The sequence below is a fragment of the Pimephales promelas genome, chromosome 24 (genome assembly GCF_988280905.1).
Source record: "Pimephales promelas chromosome 24, fPimPro1.hap1.1, whole genome shotgun sequence".
Taxonomy (NCBI): domain Eukaryota; kingdom Metazoa; phylum Chordata; class Actinopteri; order Cypriniformes; family Leuciscidae; genus Pimephales; species Pimephales promelas.
Genome location: NC_142792.1, coordinates 27,660,023 through 27,682,878, shown reverse-complemented (window position 1 = coordinate 27,682,878; position 22,856 = coordinate 27,660,023). Strand labels below are relative to the sequence as shown.

The 22,856-nt window shown below is 41.6% G+C and overlaps 2 protein-coding genes and 1 long non-coding RNA gene across 3 annotated transcripts in view; 2 read left to right on the top strand and 1 right to left on the bottom strand.

The window, feature by feature from the left end:
• The window catches only part of pacsin2 (protein kinase C and casein kinase substrate in neurons 2), a 401,742-nt gene that overhangs the window by 231,393 nt on the left and 147,493 nt on the right, over positions 1 to 22,856 (top strand). The gene's annotated exons all lie outside the window — the stretch shown is intronic.
• The window catches only part of LOC120480868 (NACHT, LRR and PYD domains-containing protein 3), a 59,215-nt gene that overhangs the window by 5,314 nt on the left and 31,045 nt on the right, over positions 1 to 22,856 (top strand). Inside the window, exons 3-6 of the mRNA XM_089126982.1 lie at positions 11,789 to 11,860; positions 11,951 to 12,076; positions 16,303 to 16,350; positions 16,737 to 18,534. Coding sequence (XP_088983108.1) covers positions 11,809 to 11,860; positions 11,951 to 12,076; positions 16,303 to 16,350; positions 16,737 to 18,534 — 2,024 coding nt within the window. The 5' untranslated portion in view covers positions 11,789 to 11,808. The remainder of the gene's footprint in view (positions 1 to 11,788; positions 11,861 to 11,950; positions 12,077 to 16,302; positions 16,351 to 16,736; positions 18,535 to 22,856) is intronic.
• On the bottom strand, positions 1,303 to 4,244 carry LOC148969322 (uncharacterized). The gene is made up of 5 exons (XR_016149931.1): positions 4,105 to 4,244; positions 3,798 to 3,857; positions 2,334 to 2,403; positions 2,057 to 2,222; positions 1,303 to 1,356 (listed from the first exon to the last, which is right to left on the bottom strand). It is a non-coding gene; the product is annotated as an uncharacterized LOC148969322 (long non-coding RNA).

Sequence of the window (22,856 nt, the reverse complement as noted above, 5' to 3'; positions counted from 1 at the left end):
AATCATTCCCTTCCGATACATGCAGAGGCGGAGAGTATGAATAGGAGCTGTCCATGAGCGAGGAGCAGGAGACACTTTTGCTAGGTATTCTGATTAATTATTTTGTCATTTTGCCTCCACGTTTCCCCGATTGCGCGCGAGCTTCTCCTCCTGTAAATACGGTAATCTCTTTCCTGTGCGACAGAGAGTTGCGTGGGTATGACGCAATCGTTAGCATACTTTCACTAAAACTGCATCTACGGGGCCATAACATAAGCTACAAGGTAATGGAGCATTTTATACATTGTCGTGTTTCTTTAGAAATAAATAAAGGACAAATGGGGTCTTCAAACGCCTCAGATGTAAAGTTATTCGCTGTCAAAGTGACGCCAACACGAATGGGAGTCAATGGGAATGCTAACGCAAGTGAAGTTCTGCTACAAGATGTCAGCTCCCGCGAGGCTTCAACTTCCGGTCGATGGATTACCCCCTTGGTTTATACAGAGATTTCGGAAGTTTTACCTTTCACTAAACATATTTAGATATACGGGAAACCGCAATGGAAGATGATTTCGGTATATCTAAATAGTAAAAGGTAAAACTACCGAAATCTCCGTGTAAATATTGAGTGACGTCACACGCAAGCGATCACATCCGGCGTAACATTGAACTGATTCAGTTCGGTTCAGTTGGACATTGAACAACTGATTCAGGTCACTTGGACGTCACTGTGACTACACGAGGTAAAAACGATATAAATACTGTTCGTTTTCTCACAAAAACAGCTCATTTCGGGTCTTAGGCCATCAATGTTTACTTACATTTACGAGTCATTAAATCATGTTTAATTTTGACTTCTCTGTGCATGCTTTTTGGTGGACCCCCTTAGCCTCCAGTGTATGACTGATGGACAACAACGGTTTGACTGAAAAATGTCAAAATTGAAAATACTGTGGAAACAAAGACACCTACATCTTGGGGTAAGATCAAACATATCAAAAATTAATTTCAAAGTGAACTATCCCTTTAAGCTCAAACAACAGAATGGCAAAATTGTTAACTCGCATCTCTTGTTAAAACTCAAATTTCTGCTTTTCTATTATTATTACTATTATTTTTGTTTCAAAGTACTTTTTTACATTTTGTGTAATTATAGACATCTCAGTTCTTTGTTTCATATATACATTTGACAACTCACATGTTTAACCACTCAAGGTCCACAGGGTAGCCTAATGAGAAGAGTAGACACATGAGGATTGACTGTCGATGCACTGTTTACGATGCACTGTTTACTACACTGATCGATGCACTGTTTACTACAGCGTTGTTCCTCTTCTCTGAGGTCTTTCCACTTTCATTGATGTTCTTGGTAAACATCTGCTCAAAAATCAGTCAGAAAAATACAAGCAGAAGCTTTAGGATCATGTGCAGACTTATGAAAATATACCACTTTACAATAAGCATTATTTGCACTACTAAAAAGGATTTGTTCACCACAAAATGACATTTCTGTAATTAATTACTCGTTAATCTGTCACTACTGACCTTCATTCATTTTCAGGAACACACATTAAGATGTGTTTGATGAAATCAGAGAGGTATCTGAACCACACATAGACCACAACGTCATTACAACGTCCGGGGCCCAGAAAGGTAGTGAAAACCTCATTAAAGTAGTCCATGTAACTTCAGTGGATCAACCTCAATGTTATGAAGTGATGAGAATACTTTTTGTTCTAACGTAGAACCTGGAAGCGATGCACTGTTTACTACAGCGTCAGAGATTGACACAGAAGAGAAGAGATTTTGTGGCTTCATAACATTAAGGTTGATCCAGTGTAGTCACATGGTATATTTTAACATTGTCTTAACTGCTTTTCTGGACCTTGGAAGTTGCAATGATTTTGTGGCCTATGTGTGGTTCAGAAACACTGTAAGATTTCATCAAAAATATCTTAATTTGTGTTCCGAAAATGAACGAAGGCCAGTAGTTAATTAATGACAGGTGAACTAACATTAATTTTTAGATGAACTAATCCTTTAACATATACAAATTTATATTTCAGTAATCTGTTACCTTTGAACAAATTCAAGTGTGCAGGATGCCTCGTGCTGGTACACCAGATTAAAGTTGTAGTAAGTTGCAAACAAAGCAGCAAATTCAGCCATGAAATTGGGGTGTTGATTCAGAACCACTTGACCCTCAATACTCAGCATCCACTGGGTTGCAGTGAGAATTTCACCTAAAAATAAAACAAATGAAGAGAAAAAAGAAAACAGTTTATAAAAATGTATGCTAAAATACAACAGGCAAAATGTATTAAGTAATTTAAAGATTCTGGAACGTACATTACCTAAGACAATCAGTCTCAGAGAGTCTGGAAGTGTAGAACTTTTTTCCACTTCAGCTGCTGTTGCTGACATCTACAATAAAAAAAAATAATAAAAGGAAAAAAAATGAAATGTAATTAAGTGCAGTATATGCAGTAAATGCAGTACAGACAGATTTCCCAGCCCTCATCAATATGGCATTTTAAAATGCCTAATTAAGTAATTCAGAGTTGTACATGCATGTGAAATGACGGTATCCAATCTTGCAAATCAGTGTTGTGTCTGGTCAAATCTAGCACCTTTACAAGACTTCTGATAACCTGTATGGTCTCTATAAATGAAACTTAAAAGCTGCACATTTTTAAATGCACGTGAAAAGTCAGGTAACGTTACACCACAGGTAAAACAGCAGTTTAGAACATTAATGTGACCTACAATGATATTGCTATCATATTGACAATTTACAGTGATACATTTCTCATTTAGATTTAGGTTCAAGTTATATTAAGAAAACAATAAATATGGGAACTTTGAACAGAAAATAAAATTAACTTTCAAATCTTTTGCCAGTCATTTTGAATTTAGTTATGACGCAGGGATTTGTTAAACACTGGGTTTACTTGCTCTCAATAATAAATCCAAACTAGTGAAATAAATGATAAAATAGCAGCATCATGCAACGATGTTAAAATCATATTCTAATGTTTTTCATCAGCAAAGCTAACTGCACGTGCGTATTTACGTTCTGTCTCAACAGCACTTCTGTATGCCTTGTTTTCCAAACTGCAAATGCTCGAAAAAATACTCTCTGGAGAGCATGACGAACATGCATAGGCCTGTTACTATCATTGAGCGCTGCAAATTGATTTGCGTTAAATAGTTATGATGCAGGCCTTTATTAAACACTGGTTTTACATGCTCTCATACGAAAATCGAAATCAAACGAAATCAAAACTGGTAAAATAAATGAGAAAATAGCAGCATCCAACGATGTTAATATAGCCTATTCCAATGTTTTCGTCAAGAAAGCTAACTCTCACCAAGACTTAAGTGGATCCCCAGACAGCAAACTGACATTGAATCAACGTGGAAACGACGTCTCTCACGACATTGAAACAACGTTGATTTGCTCATCGAATTAACGTTGAACCAACGTCAGACGCGGCATTCTTCAAAGCTAAATGAAATCGAAAATTGGTTTGCTTTCATAACGTTGAAACAACGCGTTGATTTCAAGTTGATTTTCCGTTAGTTTTGAAAGAATGACGCATCTGACGTTGGTTCAACGTTAATTCGATGAGCAAAACAATGTCAGATCAACGTTGTTTCGATGTCATATTTCCACGTTGATTCAATGTCAGTTTGCTATCTGGGTCCGATCTGTCGTCTTGCAAACTGCAATGCTCTAAAATACTCTCTTGAGAGCAAATTCAAATAAAACTGTAACAAACGGCAGCATTCGTCCATAACATTTAAGATAGTTTTACCTTGTGCTTGTAAGTTCAGATCGCCTCACCACTGAGCGCGCGCCGTCGCGATTGCCTCGCCTGAAACAAGAAATTTAAAATTAAAGACACATTGCTTTACTAAATAAACGTAACGTTTCGATGGAAAATATAGAAATCAAACACTTTTACATCACACTAAATGTCCTGATAACACGCAGTTGTTAACAAGTCGATCGCATGATATAATGACATGCCGATGTTATGAATTCTGTTCAAAATATGAATCGCTCATTAAGTAATACATTAGATTGTAAATATTTATGGACGTAAATTTAAGTTAACTTACCAAAAATTGAGTAAATAGTGCCTTTTATCTTCAACTCGATCCTGCCCTGCTCCAGTCCACCAGATTTCAAATGTATTCAGCCCGCGCAATCCCATAATGCCACGTCACAGTAAATTGTTGTAAACGTATGAACTACAGTGAAAACACCTCTTACCTGTAAATCAATTTACAGTTGACAGGGAAATATACAGTAAACAACTGTAATACTCATTTTGACCCATAATGCATTGCGAATTACAGTAATAACTTGTAAAATGATAAAACAATACATTTCTGTAGAATTTTGCTGTAGAATCTACAGCAATTTTTTACAGTAACTGTATACAAAAGGAAATACTAACCATTTTAGTTTAGTACTAGCAGGGCTGGCAACTTTTGAGTTTAGCTTGGTGTGAGAATTATGGAGCGCAAAAACAGTATTTTTTGGTTTAATTTTGTAATAAGATTGACAGAATGTGAAAGCTGAGACTTTGTTTCATATCATAGTACCCTGCTCTGTGTCGTCTGTCGGTGTCAATGTCTTTGCTCTGTGATTTTTCAGTGTGTGAGAATATGGTTGTGTGACGTGAGTAAGTGTGTGAAAAGTGTCAATAGTGTGAGTCTCGCACTGAATGCCTGAGAGTTGGCAGCCCTGCCACAAGTCTAGACTAGTTATTAAACTTTCTCCCCAAATCACAGAAGACGCATGAAGTGGCCCGCTGTAAACACACCCCTAGAGTCTCAGAGCACTGTGAAATCAGGACACACACACACACACACACACACACACACACACACACACACACACACAAACAAGAACAACAACAGCAAAAAGCTTAGAAGGAAATACAGGCATTTAAAGAAAAAAGTCACAACTCCTTTTGACAAACTGGTTATATTAGTTTACTGGAAAAGTTCTGGTTGAACAGGTTTAAGTTCAGAAGAAAATAACTCCACAGTCCTTTACGGAAATACACGTTTAAAGCAGTTTCAAAGTAACTTCTGCTCAAGACCGTTCAAGTTCAGTGGAGGAACGAGCAACACCACATCTTCATCATTCATGGTTAGTAAATACTACTTTATAAAATATAATGATAGATATTGGTTTTAAAGTGTCATTTATCTATTCACATTGATCTAGACTTAATAAACAGCATTGAGACATTGTTTACACAGTTTTTTTTTTTATTGCTCAGTACTAACAGCGCTGCCAACTTTTGAGTTAAGCTTGGTGTGGTATGGAGCTGTATTTTTAGTTTTAATTTTGTAATAAGATTGACAGAATGTGAAAGCCGAGACTTTGTTTCATATCATTGTGCCCTACTCTGTGTCGTCTGTCGGTGTCAGTGTTTTTGCTCTGTGATTTTTCACTGTGTGAGAATATGGTTGTGTGACGTGAGTAAGTGTGTGAACACTAGGTGCGTTTCCATTATATATTTTAGCAAAAATTATATTTTATGAAGGATTAATTTCTCACGCATCTAATCCCATGCCTCCGTTGCTAATTACAAAACATAATTTTAGAGGAACGGAGAGAGAGCGAGAGAGAGAGAAAAGCATGTGTGTCAATATTATTATTCATTTATTAATTCAATTCGTTCATTCTTTTTTTTTTTCTAAAAAAGAAAGTATAAGGATAGGCAAGTATATGCCTATCAATAATTATTTATTTGTTAAAGGTGCCCTAGAATGCTTTTTTTAGACCAAAAATAGTCATAATTTAGAAATAAAAGGCATTTTTCCTAGCCTGATTTTAGCCTCTGATCTGAACGCTCTGTTTGAAGGGGCGTGTCTGCTGTGTGTAACCGGCCTCTGCTGTGATTGGCTGACATGCTTGCATATGAAATAGCTATGTATTACATGCGAACTCTCCCCACTACAGCTATTATAGGTTTTTACTATTACAGCTATCGAGATTAACAAATCGTGAGATGTTTTTGAAGTATTTAGATCTATTCCCATCACATAAAGTGTTGCTGTGATGAGTATTGAGCAAGCAAAGGACAGTGAGAGTGTCGATCGCGAGAATGAAGATCTTATCATTGCAATGCAGTTTCTGCCTTCTCTGCTTTCACTAATGCAGACACGATAATGTAAATACAGTAAGAGCTTCGTTGTGCAGTGTAACGTGCGTCATTGAATTCATAACGAGTTTGGAAAGTGTCCAGATAAACTCGCGCTGTGATTGTTCTTTGATCGCTTTCTTTCTGTTTATAATTCACAATTTAAATACGATTTTTATTTTTCATCCTACTAAAAGAAACGATGTGAAGTTGATATTTAATCACTGGCCTGACTTACTGATGCAAAAACAGTATTGAACGATTTTAAAGTGAAAGATTACCTGTCTGAACTTGAACAACAATAACACATCAGCTCGATCCGAGGCCAGCTCTTGGCAAGTTGAGGAAACAAGTCGTCGGTGAAATGGTTGAAAATTTCCAGAGAAAATAAAATTGACCCATTGTTTCTTCAGAGGCTCAGATGAAGGAACTAAAAATACTTTTGTGTTCATGTGTACATCCAAACACTGAGAAACTGCCATGCTTCGGCTGCGCAGCTCCGTCTCGTCTGTCACTGTACATGGGCTGGCATATGCAAATGTTTGGGGTCGTACATATTTATGATCCCGACTGTTAAGTAACATTCGGTATTATGTGGAGATTCGCCTGTTTTTCAGGGGTTTTTTCAAAAACGAGATTTAAGTAAGAAGGAGAAAACAATGATGTTTGAGACTCACTGTATGTCTGAACTCTTATTTAATTATGCCAAAATAAATTTGGGCACCTTTAAATTATCTGCAATAATTACAAAAACCTGTGCAGCAGTATCAATTTATTTATATATTCAGTTTAATTTTCTATTGATTATAGATAGGACTACTTTATTTATTTGTGTCCATTGTTTGTGAAGTTAGACATCGAAAATTGCAGATCAAGCGAATGGAGCTGCACGTTTTTTTCTGGTTATGAATTGTATTTTCCGTTATTACAGATAGCTATGCGAAGTGATATGGAACTGTAATGCGGTCGAGACCTGCTGGAACTACTTTACCCGTGCGTTTCCATGACAATAATTACACACCTTAGAACGTTCATCAGCCAATCTGATTCAAGCATTCAACGGCCCTGTCGTATAAATATATAATAATAATATGCGTTTATATTAGCCAATGTTACGCGTCTAAAACGTAATTTTTTCCTCTCACGATAATCCTTCCAAAAATCATGGCGACGGATGTTGGTAGTGGGCATGTGCCGTTATCAATTGTTCATGCTGTTGTGGCTAAATGTGTTTTGGGCAGCTCTATTATACATGGATTTGATACTATCTCCGACTACGCCACCTGAGGAATTTCACCCCAAGAATTTAACAACCTCTACTCAGAAGGCACACGCAGATCCTAACCATGGATGAATCAGAGACAATGGTAGTCGTACAAAAGTTTATTAATTGGTAAGACACAATAATTTTAAAAGGTGTTGGCCAGCAATCACTCTCATCTCTTTGTTAAATCCTATCGTTGGCAGCAGAGGAACCTGGGCTTACCAACAGGGGCAGTCTCAAGATATCACCCTTAGAAAAATCACTCTTTTCACAGTGCACACACACACAAGCACACACTCAGCAACTCATGTCAGAGAAGACCACAACACACAGTGAGGATGCCACCACCAAAAGATCACTCGTCTGGCCCCCGGGTGCCCAGGTCCTGCCGACAAATGAAGAGGAGACAGTAAGAGAGAGCATTGATATGCACAGAAAACAAAATACAACAAATTAATGTAATGCCCAGAAGGGACCAACTATTTGATCACCATCCAGTCACCACAATCAAAAACGCAAAGAAAACAAAAGAAACTCAAATTAAATAAAGTCACTAAATGAAATAATCCAATAAATTAGGCAGTTTGACTCAAGCAAACAGTGTTTGCAAGCCACACATTAATTCACTGGTCACAATTGAAATACAAATACAGATTCAAAACATACTCGAACATGGAAATCAATGAAAGAAATAAAAACACTAAGCATATCACACTTCCTTACCGAGCCTAAGCCCAGAAAGTTCACTTTAAAAATAAAGTCATGAGAAACGTTTCAGTCCCGTGCAAGACGCGGGGAAATCAGTGGAAACAGAACAGCAGTCGTTGATGAAGGAGGACGTTGGAGCAATCAGCACTTTAGGATGAGGCACAGCATGTAATACTCATTCGGAACGCCGCTATTTCCCTCAACACGTGCAGCAAAACATGGATCACATCGCAAACTATGCGGTGGATAGAGCCAAATGTCTCTGACAAAACTCATTGGCCGGAACGCCGATAGGTCGTACACATAGACTGTAAAAAAATATGGACGTAGTGTCCGTGACGTCACCCATAGGTTTCTGAAGAGCGATTTTGAGGCCTAAAGTGGGCGGGGCCGACCGTCGCCATCTTGGCAGTGCGTCACCTCTCGTCACTACTGGATAAATTAAAATGGGCAAAGAGGCGGGACGCGGGTGGAGCTGAGGTGCTAATGCTATGCTACTGTCGCTGAATTGACAGCTGATTGAAAAAGTAAAGCCAATGGTTAAAGTTCATGTTTTGCCCTTCGAAATATTATAATAGTTAAGACGTAACTAAAAGTGAGACTACTTAACTTTTTTTAGCAACTTTATTAATCTCACAAGGGGCAATTAGTTAAGAGCATATACAAGTACATTAACACAGATCACACACATTTCTCACAACATACAAGCAGTCAACTATGTGCATTGTGATGCATTATTATTCTGCTAGTTAAAATGTATAAGCTTGTGCATGCGACAGTGATTCAAGGCAAGCACATGTCAGTCGGCATCTCACGTCAAGTTCGTAAAGAGCTTTAATTCAGTCCATTTTACAATCTGATTTTGGCCGCCTCTCAGTTTCTCAGATGGGTCAAACCAAATATTACCTCAGAACTTCAAGTAAATGAACTAGAAATCCGCGCTCATTCAAGGGTGTGCATCTATTGCATGGACGGAGAGAACGCGCTGAAATCATCAGACATCCATTAGTGCATGCGAGGGAAACAGCTGGAAACACGGCGCTGGTCGATCTCTCCATACTCAACACGACGGAATCCAATGGCGTGCACGGGCGAAGGTATAATACATGTATTAAACTGTATGAAATAATCCCGGTAAAGCACAAACACAGCTGAGGGTGACGCTAACAGACAGCAGACAAACGACAGTGAGTGAACGCGGCAGCAAGAATCCACCTGTCACTCAAGTGGCCACGCCCTTAATTATGCAGAACTTTAAGGCTTAAATATAATTTAAACAGATGAGTTGTAAAAAAATTCACCCCCCTCACAGTTGTCATGAAGGGAAAAATGAGGTCTATAGACCAAAGCCACTTTTTGCTCCAGGCTGTAAACATGTTTTTTTCTGCTGTAAAGTTGGGCATTTTAACATGGGGGAGATACAGATTTGACTCGCTTCTGCAGCCTGCCTCAAGCGGCCACTCGATAAATTGTAGTTTAATTCACTTCCGTGTTGGCTTCAAGAGAGAGACGGGGAGGTTGCCGCTTGGTCGTACACTGTCTCAATAGACCACACCTGACTCTATGGGAAGCACCCACACCCAGTAGACATCTCTTGTAGTCCGTGCTCTTATACGCAACAGGTGACAGGCCATTGGCCAAACCACAAACAAGTAGGAGGGGTCATAACCCATACTGCTACACTGTGATTAATTGATTGAGCTTTTAGCACGGTGTACGGTATTAGCACAATACTTTAATTGCACAAGAGATTGGGGGTATCTAAAAAAAACAACAACTTGCATCACAATGTGTAATTGTGATTGTCAAAACATTTCGTAAACAATTTTTACATGGTATTTCAATTGAATTCTTGGATTTGATTTCAATCTTGATTCAATATTGACTCATTTGGATAAATATTAGGTAGGCTACAGTAAATAGCCTGCATGTTAATTTTTCTCAAGAAAAAATATATCTCACATAATGCTGTAAACAGAGAAATGAAATATAATGCGGTTTTCATTACAATAACAAGTAATGATAAGTAAACATAATAAATATGTAATATAGTGCACATATTTAGCAAAATATTCCTGCTATATTTCTAGCCAATAACATGCAGGTCATTAAATGGCTTTCCTGAGGTAAATGTACCGTTCTGGGACATAATTGTTCTCCTGCTGTTTTATTGACCTCTTTCCGGGGTTGAAAAACATTGATTGATCGATATTATGTAAGAGGCAAAGTTGTGTAAGTCGTGTTTCTTTATAAAAAGTAACAGATGATCGGTTTACCTGAACTGAAGTGCGATCTGTCACGTCACATTAAGGCTGTAAGCTCCAAAACGGTATTTTTTTGTCTGAATTGCGTAATAAAATGGACATAACCTGAGAGCTGATATTTGTTTCATCAACAGTAACCTACTCTGTAGTCTGTCGGTCTCAGTGTCCTCTTTGCTCTGCGATTTTTCTTTGAGTGAGAAAATGGATGTGTGGCACGAGAGGATGAAGGTAGAGCAAAACTCGAGAGCACGTAGATGTGAATTTGAGAACTTGTACAATAAATATTTGTACTTGTTCACTAAAATTTACACTCACAACTCCAATGCGAAAACTTGTAAAATACAAATCTGAAGTTGAATGATGAAATTTGCACTCGAGGCAGGGGAAGATCTAGAAAACAAATCACGGGGTGGCAAGCAGGGTCAGGGATCATTTCTGGGGTGGCGAATGTTTATAGCGGGAGTACATAAGTTTTGCTTGATCGCATGTGTCAACAAGCCTACATCATGTCCTCATACAGTGAAAAGCTGAAAACACCACGAGTGTCACGTTTGCTACGCTTCAGTGTGTGTGTAGTAGAGCCGCATTGAGTGCTCATTCCCAGAGACGCGTAGAACAATTGCAGTCTCTTTGAGCTTTAACATTCACAGACACTAGTCCACTAGTTTATTTATTCAAAACATGGCGTATACCTGCCTATCAGACTACACCACAGGGTAGTTGTATGTTTATGTCATTTCAGGTGTATTTAGTGAGTGTTATTTCAGTCTAACTGTTTATGCAGTTCTAAGATGTTTTCTTTCCAGAAGTACCACTACCGTATTATTGTTATTGGTGATGTTGCCTTATTTGCATTGTTCTTTATTATTGCACACAATAAGAGGCAACAAATTTTACTTTTATATTTCCTTTATTTTGGGGTGAACAATTTGCTGTGTGATCCAAAGATATACTGGCACTGTATTTTGTTTTATTGTGAGTCTTCTGCCCTATGCACAGTAAAAGAAACAGAAACTCCTAACTAATTATAAGGAATAAATACAAACCCCACTTATATTTGTTGGTCCTTTGTCATTTTCATGCGGCCACATATCCTGAAGATTATCTACCTATAGGCCTCTTGCAAATCTAAAGCTACAGCAATATCTGTGTGTGCAAAGATTTATTAATTTATGCTGTTTCTACATTATTTTGGAGGTTTAATGTGAAAGTATCACAATATCAAAATATATTTAAAACTTTACTGTTTATCGCGATTACCAAAAAAATGACCAAAAATAATAATAATTAGTAAATTTTAAAAACAATTGATTGACAGCACTTATACTCTGCTCTGTTTTTTGTATTTTTGGAAAGTGTCTGATAACAGACGATTCATTATAGACATTTGTGTTCTTGTCCAACAGCTGTAAGTCAGTAAAGGACAATGGCTTCTGTTGTCTGTTGCTGCTGTTCTGATAACACACTAGATGAAGGAGGTAACAGTGATAAAAGAAAAAAAAGAACAAATCAGAAATGTTAAAGTTGTGATTTAAGCAGTGTAATTAATCTCTCTATCTGTATTCCAGTCCAGATGAGCAGCAGTGTTGATGTGAAAGCTGAAACAGGAGCAACTGTAAACGCTCCTTTACTTGCTAGAAGCACCTTCACAGCCCCAGTGACCTTCAACTACAGCTCAAGCACTGCAGGAAATGGTAATGTAGTTTGTATATATATAAAATAATGACTATGATGTCACAGTCTTCGTCTTCACCTGTTTGTCCCGTCATCTGCACCACGCTTCCCCGGCTCCTTTTGTCTCCTCTCCTGATCTCACTCCCTCATCAGCCACCTGTTCCTCGTCTGTTCATCATCATTTTCACCTGTTTGCACTCCATTTAGTTTGAGTCCTCTGTGTATTTAGTTCCTTCTCATCCAGTCTGTCATTGTCGGTCGATGTTGTATGTTACCCGGAGATTCCCTGTCCTCCTACCTGTATGTTTGATTAAAATGAGTATCTTCACGTTCATCTGGACTCCTCCTATTCCTTCTGCCTGCACTCCTGCACTCCACCACCTCACACCGTGACAGATCGACCGACCACAGAAGCACCATGGACGCTGTGATCTTCCGGGGGATCCACTACCCGGTCCTGCGACCCCGGTTACGTCCCGAGCCCGCGCTCACCGCCAGCCCTCCCGAGCCCGCGCTCACCGTCAGCCCTCCCGAGCCCGCGCTCACCGTCAGCCCTCCCGAGCCCGCGCTCACCGTCAGCCCTCCCGAGCCGGAACTCCCCTCACCGCTGGTTCCGTCCAGCTCTCCAGAGACTGAATGCTCTTTACCGCTGGTTCCGTCCAGCTCTCCAGAGACTGAATGCTCTTCACCGCTGGTTCCGTCCAGCTCTCCAGAGACTGAATGCTCTTCACCGCTGGTTCCGTCCAGCTCTCCAGAAACTGAATGCTCTTCACCGCTGGTTCCGTCCAGCTCTCCAGAAACTGAATGCTCTTCACCGCTGGTTCCGTCCAGCTCTCCAGAGACTGTATGCTCTTCACCGCTGGTTCCGTCCAGCCCTCCAGAGACTGTATGCTCTTCACCGCTGGTTCCGTCCAGCTCCCCAGAGACTGAATGCTCTTCACCGCTGGTTCCGTCCAGCTCTCCAGAGACTGAATGCTCTTCACCGCTGGTTCCGTCCAGCTCTCCAGAAACTGAATGCTCTTCACCGCTGGTTCCGTCCAGCCCTCCAGAGACTGTATGCTCTTCACCGCTGGTTCCGTCCAGCCCTCCAGAGACTGTATGCTCTTCACCGCTGGTTCCGTCCAGCTCCCCAGAGACTGAATGCTCTTCACCGCTGGTTCCGTCCAGCTCTCCAGAGACTGAATGCTCTTCACCGCTGGTTCCGTCCAGCTCTCCAGAAACTGAATGCTCTTCACCGCTGGTTCCGTCCAGCTCCCCAGAGACTGAATGCTCTTCACCGCTGGTTCCGTCCAGCTCTCCAGAGACTGAATGCTCTTCACCGCTGGTTCCGTCCAGCTCTCCAGAAACTGAATGCTCTTCACCGCTGGTTCCGTCCAGCCCTCCAGAGACTGTATGCTCTTCACCGCTGGTTCCGTCCAGCCCTCCAGAGACTGTATGCTCTTCACCGCTGGTTCCGTCCAGCTCCCCAGAGACTGAATGCTCTTCACCGCTGGTTCCGTCCAGCTCTCCAGAGACTGAATGCTCTTCACCGCTGGTTCCGTCCAGCTCTCCAGAAACTGAATGCTCTTCACCGCTGGTTCCGTCCAGCTCTCCAGAGACTGAATGCTCTTCACCGCTGGTTCCGTCCAGCTCTCCAGAGACTGAATGCTCTTCACCGCTGGTTGCGTCCAGCTCTCCAGAGACTGAATGCTCTTCACCGCTGGTTCCGTCCAGCTCTCCAGAAACTGAATGCTCTTCACCGCTGGTTCCGTCCAGCTCTCCAGAGACTGAATGCTCTTCACCGCTGGTTCCGTCCAGCCCTCCAGAGACTGTATGCTCTTCACCGCTGGTTCCGTCCAGCTCCCCAGAGACTGAATGCTCTTCACCGCTGGTTCCGTCCAGCTCTCCAGAGACTGAATGCTCTTCACCGCTGGTTCCGTCCAGCTCTCCAGAGACTAAATGCTCTTCACCGCTGGTTCCGTCCAGCCCTCCAGAGACTGAACGCTCTTCACTGCTGGTTCCGTCCAGCCCTCCAGAGACTGAATGCTCTTCACCGCTGGTTCCGTCCAGCTCTCCAGAGACTGAATGCTCTTCACCGCTGGTTCCGTCCAGCTCTCCAGAGACTGAATGCTCTTCACTGCTGGTTCCGTCCAGCCCTCCAGAGACTGTATGCTCTTCACTGCTGGTTCCGTCCAGCCCTCCAGAGACTGAATGCTCTTCACTGCTGGTTCCGTCCAGCCCTCCAGAGACTGTATGCTCTTCACTGCTGGTTCCGTCCAGCCCTCCAGAGACTGAATGCTCTTCACTGCTGGTTCCGTCCAGCCCTCCAGAGACTGTATGCTCTTCACTGCTGGTTCCGTCCAGCTCTCCAGAGACTGTATGCTCTTCGCTGCTGGCTCCGTCCAGCCCTCCAGAGACTGAATGCTCTTCACTGCTGGTTCCGTCCAGCCCTCCAGAGACTGTATGCTCTTCACTGCTGGTTCCGTCCAGCTCTACAGAGACTGAATGCTCTTCACTGCTGGTTCCGTCCAGCCCTCCAGAGACTGTATGCTCTTCACTGCTGGTTCCGTCCAGCCCTCCAGAGACTGAACGCTCTTCACTGCTGGTTCCGTCCAGCCCTCCTGAGACTGTATGCTCTTCACTGCTGGTTCCGTCCAGCCCTCCAGAGACTGAATGCTCTTCACTGCTGGTTCCGTCCAGCCCTCCAGAGACTGTATGCTCTTCACTGCTGGTTCCGTCCAGCTCTCCAGAGACTGTATGCTCTTCGCTGCTGGCTCCGTCCAGCCCTCCAGAGACTGAATGCTCTTCACTGCTGGTTCCGTCCAGCCCTCCAGAGACTGTATGCTCTTCACTGCTGGTTCCGTCCAGCTCTACAGAGACTGAATGCTCTTCACTGCTGGTTCCATCCAGCCCTCCAGAGACTGTATGCTCTTCACTGCTGGTTCCGTCCAGCCCTCCAGAGACTGAACGCTCTTCACTGCTGGTTCCGTCCAGCCCTCCAGAGACTGTATGCTCTTCACTGCTGGTTCCGTCCAGCCCTCCAGAGACTGAACGCTCTTCACTGCTGGTCCCGTCCAGTCTCTCCGAGCCCGAGCTCTCTTCCTCGCTGGGCCCGACCAGCCCAGCCCCAGAGACCGTCCAGCCAGCGCCAGAGACCGTCCTGCCCGAGACCATCCACTCCCCATCTGCCCTTCACCCGGGGACTCAACCCAAATATTTTTTTGGGGGGGGCCCAGTGTCCCAGCCACGGCCGCCTGAAGGGCTCTCACCGCCGTGGCCTCCCGAAGGGCTCTCACCGCCACGGCCTCCTGAAGGGCTCTCACCGCCACGGCCTCCTGAAGGGCTCTCACCGCCGTGGCCACCCGAAGGGACCTCACCGCCCTGGCCTCGCCCTCATCCTGCTCCGCCCTGGCCTCGCCCTCATCCTGCTCCGCCCTGGCCTCGCCCTCATCCTGCTCCGCCCTGGCCTCGCCCTCATCCTGCTCCGCCCTGGCCTCGCCCTCATCCTGCTCCGCCCTGGCCACGCCCTCATCCTGCTCCGCCCTGGCCACGCCCTCATCCTGCTCCGCCCTGGGGGGCTTCCTGCTCCTGACCACGTCCTCCACAGCCTCCAGGGCGCCCACCCCCCCTCCCCGCTGATGTTACGGCGTGAGGTCACGCCTACCGGGAGGGGGGAGTGATGTCACAGTCTTCGTCTTCACCTGTTTGTCCCGTCATCTGCACCACGCTTCCCCGGCTCCTTTTGTCTCCTCTCCTGATCTCACTCCCTCATCAGCCACCTGTTCCTCGTCTGTTCATCATCATTTTCACCTGTTTGCACTCCATTTAGTTTGAGTCCTCTGTGTATTTAGTTCCTTCTCATCCAGTCTGTCATTGTCGGTCGATGTTGTATGTTACCCGGAAATTCCCTGTCCTCCTACCTGTATGTTTGATTAAAATGAGTATCTTCACGTTCATCTGGACTCCTCCTATTCCTTCTGCCTGCACTCCTGCACTCCACCACCTCACACCGTGACAATAATACAATATATATGATAAAAATATAATATAACTATATGATATAATATCTGGACTTTCTGATACACACTATTTATTACCAATCATATATGAAATAATGCTTGCTGTGAATCCTATTCATAAGGAAGTTTAGTGTGTAGCCATACTGTTCAGAAATGCTTTAGGTACTTGTCACTTTATTCTTCTGTGTAACTGTATCTATTGTCTCTTTTCATTTGTATAAATGTTCTCATTTTCTCTTTCCTCACAGAGCCACAAAAAACCTTGGCGAAGGAGAAAACAGAGAAACAATTAGAAGGTGCAACCATCATTTCTTCCCTATAGAGGTCTTAAAGGATTTAGACATGTTGGATGTATTTTGAAGAGAAATGTCAAAAACTTTTGATAAAGTTGTGGGGCGTTTAATTCACATTTGTAGTGACAGTTAACATTAGCCCTAGCTGTAACCCAACCCTTGACCCAAAAGCTAACTCTAACTCCTATAATCCTAACCCTTCAGCAAACCCATAACTCAGCTCATTAGCAGTAAATGTGGGAATCGGCCAGAACAAAGTGTAGTCACAGTAAATCCATAGTCTTGTATTAAATTACAGCACATAGTAAAGGCACATAATAAAAAGTGTGGGCTAAAAATAAAACTCTTTTTGCCTGTAATTTAATTTGCTTACGTTATTTTCAAAACAGAGGATTTGCAAATATTTTTGCAAAAACACAAAACCAGCATGCGGGAGAAAGCTAAATGTATTTTTGAGGGGAAAGAGGAAAATGAAGCAGATCTCAAAGCGGTTTACACAGACCTGTTCATCACAGAGGGAGATATGGAAAAGGTCAATCAGGAACATGAGGTTCTGAAGATTGATGATGCTTTCAAGAAAAAACAAACACAGGACAAACCAATCAAATGCAATGATATTTTTACTGCATTGAAGAAAAACGATGAGAAAAAGATTGTGCTGACAAAGGGCATCGCTGGCATTGGAAAAACTGTCTCTGTGCAGAAGTTCATCCTGGACTGGGCTGAAGGAAAAGCCAATCAGAATATAGACTGTGTGTTCCTGCTCCCATTCAGAGAGATTAATTTGATGAAAGATGAAGAGTTTAGTCTCCATAAGCTTCTGCTGAAATTTTATCCTGAACTGAAGGACCTGGAGGAATCAGAGTTATATAAGGGATGCAAGCTAGCATTTATATTTGATGGACTTGATGAGAGTCGGTTGCCTTTGGATTTTAAAACTAAAAGATCATTAAACACCATTGAGGAAGAGTCACCTGTAGACGTGCTGTTTACAAGTCTGGTCAAAGGGACTCTGCTTCCATCAGCTCTCGTCTGGGTGACCTCACGACCAGCAGCAGCCAATCAGATCCCTCCTCGGCATGTGGGTTTGTTCACAGAGGTGAGAGGATTCACTGACCCGCAGAAGGAGGAATACTTCAGAAAGAGATTTCCAGATGAGACTGTGTCCTCCAGAATCATCTCGCACATTAAGACGTCTCGTACTCTCTACATCATGTGCCACATTCCCGTCTTCTGCTGGATCACGGCCACAGTCCTTCACAATATTCTCATCAAGAACAATACAGAGAACATCAGCACAACACTCACTGAAATGTACATTCACTTCCTGCTGATACAGATGAACATGAAGAACCAGAAGTACGATGAACAAGAAGAAAGAGATTTTTCAAAGCTCTTACAGTCAAATAGGGAAATGATATTAAAGTTGGCCAAGCTAGCGTTTGAACAGCTGAAGAAGGAAAACGTTGTGTTCTATGAGGAAGATCTGAAATCATGTGGTATTGATGTGAGTAAAGACTCTGAGTTCACAGGAATGATCGCTGAGATTTTTAAGAAGGAACACGGATTTCATGAGTCAAAGATCTTCTGCTTTACACATCTGAGTGTCCAAGAGTTTCTTGCTGCAGTGCATGTGTTCCTCTGTTACCTGAACAAGAACATGCAGGAGCTTCAGTTCTTCTTTCATAAGCCCAAAAAGGATATCACATTACATGAGCTACTGCAAAAGGCTGTTGGTAAAGCCATGAAGAGTAAGAGAGGACATCTGGACCTCTTCCTGCGGTTTCTGATGGGCATTTCACTGGAATCCAGTCAGAAACTGCTCAAAGGCCTGATCACAGACACTGAAGACGAGACAGACACTGAAGACACCACAGAGAGCATCAGACGAACAACTGAATACATTAAAAAAAGACTAGACCAGAGAATCTCAGAGGAGGCTTCAGTCAACCTATTTTACTGCTTACTTGAGCTGAAAGATAATTCATTATATGAGGAAATCCAGAGATACCTCGGTCCAGATGAAGATCCAGGAAGAGAACTCTCCTCTTCAATGTGCACAGTGCTGGTCTACACACTGCTGATTTCAGAGAAGGTGCTGGACGAGTTCGACCCAAAGAGGTTCACTTCATCATCAGCAGACTACCAGAGACTCATTCCAGCTGTGAGATGCTGCAGAAAAGCCCTGTGAGTAATTACACAATTTCACAACAATTAAAAGATAAAATACAGTTCAGTGAAATATCTTGTCAACTCCACATACTCAGGTTTTGCTTTCTCATTCGCTGATTCACTGTGTATGAAAAGGTGTCTCATAGCTATGATGTCTTGCAGACACTTTCCCCTGTGTGTCCTGTAGTGTGAATGAGCCAGTGATGTTTTCTCTAAACAGACGAGGTAGACAAAGCCTCCTAAAAAACTTCATGACAAAATAATCAACAGAAAAAAATCAGGGTTCACACAATTTTGTAATGTAATTTTTCAGTCATTAATATTTAAATAATACCTGCATATCCTCTAGAAAGTTTTATAGTTATTCTCATATAGTTTAAATCATTTTCATTCTTTTGAACTGTTCAATTTCAATTCACAGGTTTAAAGTCACTGAAATAAGGTCATAAAACCCACATAAACATTTGTTCGCTGGACTTGAACAAAGTCCTCAATTTTCCTTATACAAGATTATTAACCCTAACCTTAATCATAATGAAAAATAACGATGCTTGGAAAGCGATATTTTCAGATAATGTCGTCCTCTGGCGTTTCACATAAAGGAAGACGAGTGGCACAAAAGAATATTTCCAGAGATTTTCCAGTTGTTGTTTTTTATAAACTGACACTTTCATAAAAAAAATAAAAATAATTAAAAAACGTGTAGCCTCTGAATAAACAATAGATTTAATGGCAAGGGCTTAGGCCGGAGACACACTGGCTGCGTGGCGAAAGCGTCTCGTAAGCGTGGCATGTCCGTTTTTATTTCGGCTCCCATGTTAAAAGATTAGTAGCCTGACTTCGTCATACTCATATTGCTGTTGGAATATGAGTCTGAAACTCCTCCGTATGGCTTTGATTATGAGACGTGTCTTAACTGAACCAGGAAAAAAAACAACTCTGCACTCAATTGGATAATCGGTAAACCTACAACCAATCAGAGCAACGCAGTAAGTCAGCTACTTTGCATGCAGTTGTCAACTACAGAACTTAATCAGGGTGGCTACAGGTATAACCAATTTAAATTTAAGACTTTTTAATACCACTTCTAAATTAAATTTAAGACCAAACTTACGATGGAAATATAAATTAAAACTGAAAATACACAGTAATATTTCCAAGTAAACACACTGTCTGTTCAAAAATATGGTGAAATGACAATAACCAATTGTCAATTGCGTACGTGCGGTCGCCTGTGGTGAAGTACAGTGGAGTGAAAAGAAATATAGAAGGCATTTTTATAAATGTCTTAAGCCTTGTATGTTTTAAATAATAAAGTATATTAATAAAGGCTTAGATTTAATTTACTAAAGGCATTTAACCAGTTTATTTATAGTGTACTGATAATAGTTTCATATAATTCGTTTGTTAATTAAACAAATAAAAATATAGAAAAAAAAGACTGAGATATGTTTGGTTATTGTACCTTTTAATTAATAAATTAAAATTAATTTGCTATATTTCAGATCAATATATTTATTTTCCTTAATTTTAATTAACCCTAACTTTATTCTCATCATAAGAATTATAAATAATTGATTTCCATATAAAATAATACTACAAACACTTAAAAATAAACAGATTAGTGCCCTGTTTTGAGGACAAGAAATGAAAACCAATGCGATATGATGAATGTCCAAAAGATGGAACTCTGTAACGGCCACCTAGTGTTCAGTATTGTTCATGACATGTTGATATGCCTTTAAGATGACTTCTTCTATGGCGTTCGTTATTGTATGCGTGATGTTATGCGAGTATGTTTTCTTTAACTTGTTAACATCCGCTCTTTCGACATGTATGTGAAGAGTGTGCTTAACTGAAAGAAAGCAACTATATAAGGACTCGTCACTCGTGGAACTACCAGTTCGTTTGTACTGTCTTTCCTATTCTTCATCTGGGCAGACTTCAAACTCTGACAGATGTTACAACACACAGACAGGGGTTGGATAAATATGTTTTGCTTTTAAAACTGTGTTTTAATGCGAGTATAGGCCTACACAAAGATAAGTAAACACTTTGCAGACTGAATGTTGTCCTGTATGAACAAAATGACGGATGTTTTTCATGTCTCCACTGTTCGATCGCACCCGCGTGTCTCACACACAGGTTACGTTACCTTGTAGAAAATATTGGACCTGGCTGGCAGAACGATTGCCTTTGCCTGCATCTTTGCGGTGACATGACAAACATATTTAAGACCTATCCAATCTGAATTTAAGACAATTTAATACTTTTTAAGGCCTTATTTTTAAGAAAATTGATTTAAGACTTTTTAATACTTTTTAATCATGTAGGAAGGACGGCAAAAATATCTTTCCGATAGACAAATGCCTTGATTGCAGTTCTCTGTTTGTCTATTAAAATGAATGCGCTGTTGATTTATTTTACAAAAGATGCGACAGCGGAATCTACACATCTCAATTCTCCAGCTGCAATCATCTTTGACAAGCGCTCTCGCATCTGTCCATCATCGTATAAAGCCCGCCCTGGCAATTTGATTGGCCCGATCATTTTTTTACTGATCATAATTACTCCTCAATGACAATCGAGTCCAGACCGAACTTCCCGGCCAAAAAATGTTGTGGGCGGAGTTCGGGCTGGCATCCATACTAACAGATTAGAGGTGTGTTCAACATCGCCTGCGGCTGGATGCAACCGATCGGCGAGAACAGCCGCGTGCAGGCGGGGAGGAGCTGCAAACGGAGATTTTTGCAGCTTCGTCGGACAATTTCTGGTTCCCGTAGTGACGGCTCACGTGGTGTTTGCATGCTTATACCACAGCTGAAGTGAAATAAATGCAACATTTGCCAAATAATATTTCAGACACATTTTCATTCAATACTTTACTGCTTCATACAGCATCTGTTTGAACTAGTTTAAAGTTCAAAATAAGCCTATAATCAATGACGTGGAATCAACGTTTTTTAATCAGTTTTATTTTGATAAACATGATAAACATGACACAATATAACATTGCGACTACATGAAAAGACTGTTTACTGTTATAAAAAACTGATTTGTGAGCTTTAGTGGAACTAAAGGTGTGAGAATAAACAGGAAACGCACGTGATCGTTGTCATGCGGTGAATCCGGCGAATCGTGGAACAGCTGTGACATCATCAGAGCTCGTGCAGCCACTCTTGAGAAGCTGCGCTGGCTGAGTCCTCCGGCTACTCTCGTATCGCTCTCGCGGTACTTTGATGGCATACATCACAGTCACGTGGAGTCAGCGCTGCATCAAGTCGGACAAAATTTCTAACCGGCATGCACTGTTTCAAGTCAGCCGCCGATCGGTCTGCGCAGAGCCGCATGAAGTCGAACAAGCCTTAGAGCTTGCACACTGCCTGCGTGACACGTGCGTCTCAGGCGTGGGAAACGCGTGCATGCTAGAAATGGAACCGATGCCTATTTTTCACGCGACACGCAAGCGTGTTGGAAGCGTTTCCTGGCAAAAAAAACAATAGGAAACATGAATACATATGAATAAATTACATTTTGATGTTTGAAAGTCTAGGTTTTGACAAACATTCAGATAGCAGTGTAATTTAAACAAACAATAATAATAATGATCAGTTTTCAAATATTGCCATTATTTTTGCCTATATATAATTTCATGTCATTTTTATTTTTTAAACAATTGAGTCCTGGTGTCCACTACAGAGGTCATAGCATAACATAAACATATCTTTTCTTTTTTTCCATTTGTTTCTAATGCTCATAACAATGTGATTACATGAAGAAGAAGAAAACTTTTGAAAAAAAAATGAAGTTCTGGGGCTTACGAGAATATAAAGATACGTTAGACTAGAATAACAACATGTATGTCTTCGGGTAACGGTCCACCATCAGGCTAAATATAGGCTCTTTAAAGCTACACAAAATTAAAAAAATGTTATTGAAGTAAACAGACAGCCTGAGCCAACTTCCATATTTTTCAGATTTTGGAAGATGTGTGATAACAGTTGAAATTGTTGTCGTAAAGGCAAGAGCAACACACCGCAAATCCAAATGTAGACGGTCCCTCTATGTCACCTAGCAGCAGCAGCGCTTCTGGTCAGACACACTTCTGGTGTGCAAAGACAGAAAACGCGATGCAGCCGCCACGCAGCTGACACGCTACAGAAACACCACGCTCACGCCACGCAGCCAGTGTGTCTCCGGCCTTAGTTAGGCTGACCTGCGAGTTTACGCACCACAGGTTTCAGAATCGACAAAAAGCCACATCATCTCTCCAAACACTCAATGCCAGTGCGGCACACACACTGTGTGGATGCATGGACTGAATATAACATTAGGAA